Genomic DNA, 1162 nt, shown 5'->3' with positions numbered 1-1162 from the left:
GACGTGTTGTGAAATACATGTCCCAGAGCTGTAGGGGGAGTTAGTTGAGAAAACGTGTGATGACAAAAGTGAAAACCAGCAAAGAAATGGCTAGAGTTGCCAAGTTCCCCTTTAATGCATCATTGTTTCTGTGAACTTCTGTCAAATGTCTATAGCCAACAATTGGGTCTGTGTGTTGAATTCGAGTCTATTCATGAATCAGTGTTTGCTGTCTGCAGGCTCGTATGCTGACTATACCATCAACAGTAACAAAAGTGACGACAACGCAGAGCTCAGAAACTCAGTGGGCAGAGAAGAAACCCTTAAAAGCTTTGAGGCCAAATTTCCACTACAGTTCAAACCCTCAAAGGTAATGTAACCACAAACTGATCATACATCACATCACAGCTGCTTTGCTCAACACAGTTTTATGATTTCAGCCTTTTTTCTTCCCCCTTAGACAGCCACATTGCGTACTGGTCTGTCCAGGGTTTCCAGTGTAGACAGTCAACCAGGACGCTCCCAAAGCCCCACCCACTGCACCAGTCCTATAACCACCACCGGTCAGTCAGAGCTGAGGATGACGATTAGTCCCACAGGTATGGAAGAACAGTCCATACTAAAGACTTAAATCAACTTGGTGAAATTTACTCTCATGGTGTGGCCACAAGACCCCCGCTTTAGAGGGAAAATAAATAATAAAATGAAAAGCTGCATTTTCCTTTGAAGCCCACCTAGGTATTTTTCGACCTGGACATTATTTTCCCATGTTTTTTTCGTGTTGAATTTGGGCCAGTATTGAGTGAGAGTGCAGTTGCCACTGACAGGCTTCGATTGTTGTAAGTGTCTGACAACACTATGGACGACCCTACAGACAAATGAAAATGAAACATTTTTGGTACCTTTTGCTTGATTCTGTCTGTGAAATCTCCTCTGTGGGCACAGGGTCACAGCACCCATAGGAAACTACCAGTCTCCCAAGTTTCACAGCCTTGCAGCAGCTGGTTCACCCTTCTCTGCCTGTTGCCCCCGCTGTCCTCGTCTGCTCTTCAGTTTGTAGTCTTACCCCTGTATACTCAAGTCAATATGGGGGGCCATCAAATTGAAAGACTGGACCTGATTCAAAAATTCCCCATCTGTCACTTTGACACAAAAACAGAGGAAAATAAGGTCCAGGTTGAAA

General features: G+C 44.4%; 1 protein-coding gene across 2 annotated transcripts in view; it reads left to right on the top strand.

Moving 5' to 3' along the window:
- LOC118337252 (mitogen-activated protein kinase kinase kinase 7-like) overlaps positions 1 to 1162 on the top strand; it is a 12748-nt gene that overhangs the window by 6154 nt on the left and 5432 nt on the right. For both annotated transcript variants that reach the window (XM_035674189.1, XM_035674188.1), the window contains 2 exons: positions 219 to 349; positions 440 to 578. In XM_035674189.1, coding sequence (XP_035530082.1) covers positions 219 to 349; positions 440 to 578 — 270 coding nt within the window. The remainder of the gene's footprint in view (positions 1 to 218; positions 350 to 439; positions 579 to 1162) is intronic.

This window comes from Morone saxatilis, unplaced genomic scaffold, assembly GCF_004916995.1.
Source record: "Morone saxatilis isolate NCDOM2014 unplaced genomic scaffold, NCSU_SB_2.0 Contig3, whole genome shotgun sequence".
In the NCBI taxonomy this organism is placed as follows: domain Eukaryota; kingdom Metazoa; phylum Chordata; class Actinopteri; family Moronidae; genus Morone; species Morone saxatilis.
Note: the sequence above shows the minus strand (reverse complement) of the source record. Positions and strands in the feature narration are given on the sequence as shown.